Genomic DNA, 3,782 nt, shown 5'->3' on the forward strand with positions numbered 1-3,782 from the left:
CAAGGAAAAACTGTTTCCAGTGTTGGAACACTGATAACTGGACAAGATATATATATATATAATTATAGGTATATAAAATAAGGATATTATTTTTAAAGAATGAATTATGATCTGGAATGTACTGCTTGAACCGTTGTGTCTCTGATCCTGCCCCCCATTCTCCCATTGTCATTGTCAATCTTAAACATTGTCACTAATTCCATTGCCCCTTTCACCTTTTCAGCCACGTCTCTCTCTGTCCTTGTTTTCATGCTTTCTGTCATCTGTCACTCTCTTTCTGATCTTGTTCCTCTCTGCCCCATCTTTTTCTCTTTCTGCTCCATCTTTCTCTCTACCACATCCCTTTCTTTGGCCCTCATATACATTTACTGTACAAATGAAGGCCATTCCGCCATCATAATCTTATACACCTCTGTCAGATCTTCTCCCAACCTTTGCTGTTCTAAGGAGAGTAACCCCAATCTACCCATTCATTCCTCATAGCTCAAACCCTCTGGCCCAGGCAACATCTTTTTAAATCTCTGCATTCACATTCTGATCATAATGTGGGGACCAGAACCCCACACAATACACCTGATGTGGCCTCATGAGCACTTTATACAGATGCAGCATAACCTCCTCACTCTTGTATTCTCTACCTCAGCTAATAAAGGCAGGTATTCCAAATGCCTTCTTAACCACCTTATCTACATGCCATGCTACCTTCAGAGACCTGTAGATCTGCTTACCAAGGTCCCTCTGATCTTCAGTACTTTCCAGGATTCTACCATTCATTGTTATAGTCTATTACCTTGTTAGACCTCTCCAAGTGCAATACTTCAAACTTTTCTTGATTGAATTCCATTTGCCACTAACCTGTCATCATCCTCCTGCTGCACTTTACGGCTATCTTTCTCACTATTTATCACCCGACTAATTTTTGTGTCGTCTGCAAACTTCTTGATGATACCCTCCCCCACTAGTTTAAGTCCAAATCATTCATATATACCACAAGTGGTAAGGGCCACAACACTAAGCCCTACGGAACCCCATTGGAAACAAACTTCCATTCACAGAAACATCCCTCGACCATCACCCTCTGCTTCCTGCCTCTCAGCCAACTTTGGATCCAATGTGCCTCTTTACCTTGGATCCCATGAGCTCTTACTTTTTTGACCAGTCTGCCATGAGGGATCTTATCAAAAGCCTTGCTTAAAGTTCATGTAGACCAAATCAAATGTGTTACCTTCACCCCTGGTGGCCACCAAAAAGAATTTAATAAAATTTGTAAAACCCGACTTTCCCCTAACACATCCTTGCTGATTACACGTGATTAATCTGTATTTGAGTGCAGATATATTCTGTCCCTCAGCATTCTTTCTAATAACTTCCCCATGAGCGAGATTAGATTAACTGACTTGTACTCTCCCGGTCTATCCCTTCCTCCTTTTAAACAATGGGATAGTGTTAGGAGTCCTCCAGTTTTCTGAATCCTCAATTGTCACCAGAGAGGGCTTAAAAATTACTACCAGAGCCCCTGATATCTCCTCCCTTGACTCTCTCAACAGCCTGGGATATACCTTACCGGGCCTGCAGAGTTCTGAAGCTGCTAAGTCCATTAGTAACTCCTCTCGCTATGTTAATTTCTTTCAATACTTCACAGTCCTCCATCCTCATGCTGATACCTCCATCATCCTTTTCCATTGTGAAAAGCAATGTCAAGTATTCATTGTGGACTGAGCCTATATCTTCTGGGGTCCACATGCACATTATCTCTGTAGTCCCTAATAAGTCCCACTCTTTCCCTAGTTATTCTCTTGCTCTTTATGTAGTTAAAAAGTCCTGTTGGATTTTCCTGTATTCTATTGGCCAATGCTTTCTTATGCAGTCTCTTTGCTTTTCTAATTTCCTTGTTATGATCCCCCTCCCCTGCACTTTATATACTTCTCTGGGATCTCTGCCTTGGTGAACATTTGGTATCTGCTGTAAGCTTCTCTTTTTTTTCTGAATCCTAACCTTTGTATCCCTTGACATCCAGGGTTCTCTGATCTCTTGCTCTCTGTCACTCTTTCGTGCCTCTGCCCCTGCCTCATCTTTCTTGGTCCCCCGACTCTCTCTCTCCTTTTTCTTTTTCTCTCCACCCATCTCTCTCTGCAGATCCCTGTATCTCTTTCTGTCTGTCTGTCTCTCCCTCTGTGTCTAGTTCAGTCTCTCTCTATCCCTGTCTCTCTCTCTCTCTCTGTGCCCAGCTTTCCTCTCTGTCTCTGCCCTCTGATGTGAAGCTGCATGCACTGCATGGTAAAGGCCAGCCCCACATTACCCAGCTTGAGAGGGTAATGTCATGCAAGTACTGGATGTTCTAGCTAACCATCAGCTGTCTCTAACCCACCCACTGGTCAGCTATCTAATGCTGTGAAATTGTCATCTAAAAAATCTAGTCTTTGTGCATTATTCCATCCCTGACTCCTGTGAGACTGTTTTCTGTCAACATTCACACTGGTATGATTGAACTTTCACACGGCTGTATATGGGAGACAGGCTGCAAAATACCTTGGCATGGTTCAACAATTCTGCCTCCTATAGTTGAATAGCTCTGCAAAACTGTTCTAAGTCCGTGCTGGTTTCACTGTGACTAATGAAATTCATTTGACCGTTCTTTTCTCTTTTGTTAGGATCTGCTGAGCCAGCAATTAATGCTGCTGCCCTGCTGTCTACAAGAGATTGAGCACATTGTGACAAAGTCACTGTCCTACTCTACTCCCTAATATACTGCCTACATTTTAAGTCACTATGTATATCTCTGTCTTTGTGTGATCATCTGTTGCTCTTTCTGCTGGACTCCGACTTGTTCTCCTGGCTCAATTCCCACTTCCACTCCAGACTGAGCTCCCATTTGTTCTCCTGGGTCAGCTTCTGCTTGTTCTCCATCTTGATTCCCGTTTGCTTTCCCACTCGTTCTCCTTGTCCAATTCCTGCCTATTCCACTGAGACTGTATATCTGGAACCCAAGTGCCCTGTGACTACTTCACTCAGGTTTCACTCCTGAATGTAATTAGCACGGACGAATTTGCTGAAAGTCCCCTCGCATCTGCTGAGCCAGGTTGCCATGGATGACAACTTCAAAGACCGGACAGCCTTCATCAGAGGGGCCAAGGACATTGCCAAGGAGGTGAAGCGGCAGGCAGCTAAGAAGGTGGCCAAAGGTACAGACCGACTCCAGGATGAATACAGTCGGCGCTCCTACACACGATTCCAGGAAGAGGATGATGACGATGATTACCAGCCACAATATAGCTACTCACGTGGAAACGACGAAGAAGGAGGCTCAAGTGATGCCACTGAGGGCCATGATGAGGAAGATGAGATCTATGAGGGGGAATATCAGGGTATTCCCCATGCCAACAAGATGGCAGATGACCACATTGCTAGCACGCAGCCCATGGTGGACGATTTCAGGGACTATGAGGAGATGGAAGGTGAACGGGAGAAGGAGAAGGAACAGCTGGCCCAACAGTATGAGCTCATCTTACAGGAGTGTGGTCATGGCCGCTTCCAGTGGACATTATACTTTGTTCTAGGCCTGGCTCTCATGGCAGATGGGGTGGAGGTCTTTGTGGTTGGATTTGTGCTGCCAAGTGCTGAGAAGGACATGTGTTTATCTGACTCCAACAAGGGCATGCTTGGTAAGTGCAAGGAAAATTCAATCCAAAACCATTCCAACAGAATCACTGGAATTCACAGAAGTACATACATAGCCTGGGCTCTGCTCCACTGTGATAACAAGGTGTAGAGCTGGATGAACA

The 3,782-nt window shown here is 44.6% G+C and overlaps 1 protein-coding gene across 2 annotated transcripts in view; it reads left to right on the forward strand.

Annotated features, from left to right (window-relative positions):
• The first annotated feature begins 3,085 nt into the window (after nucleotides 1-3,085).
• LOC109925347 (synaptic vesicle glycoprotein 2A) overlaps nucleotides 3,086-3,782 on the forward strand; it is a 17,884-nt gene continuing 17,187 nt past the window's right edge. For both annotated transcript variants that reach the window (XM_020525290.2, XM_048620466.1), the window contains exon 1: nucleotides 3,086-3,662. In XM_020525290.2, coding sequence (XP_020380879.1) covers nucleotides 3,086-3,662 — 577 coding nt within the window. The remainder of the gene's footprint in view (nucleotides 3,663-3,782) is intronic.

This window comes from Rhincodon typus, chromosome 46 (genome assembly GCF_021869965.1).
Source record: "Rhincodon typus isolate 14 chromosome 46, sRhiTyp1.1, whole genome shotgun sequence".
Classification (NCBI taxonomy): Eukaryota; Metazoa; Chordata; class Chondrichthyes; order Orectolobiformes; family Rhincodontidae; genus Rhincodon; species Rhincodon typus.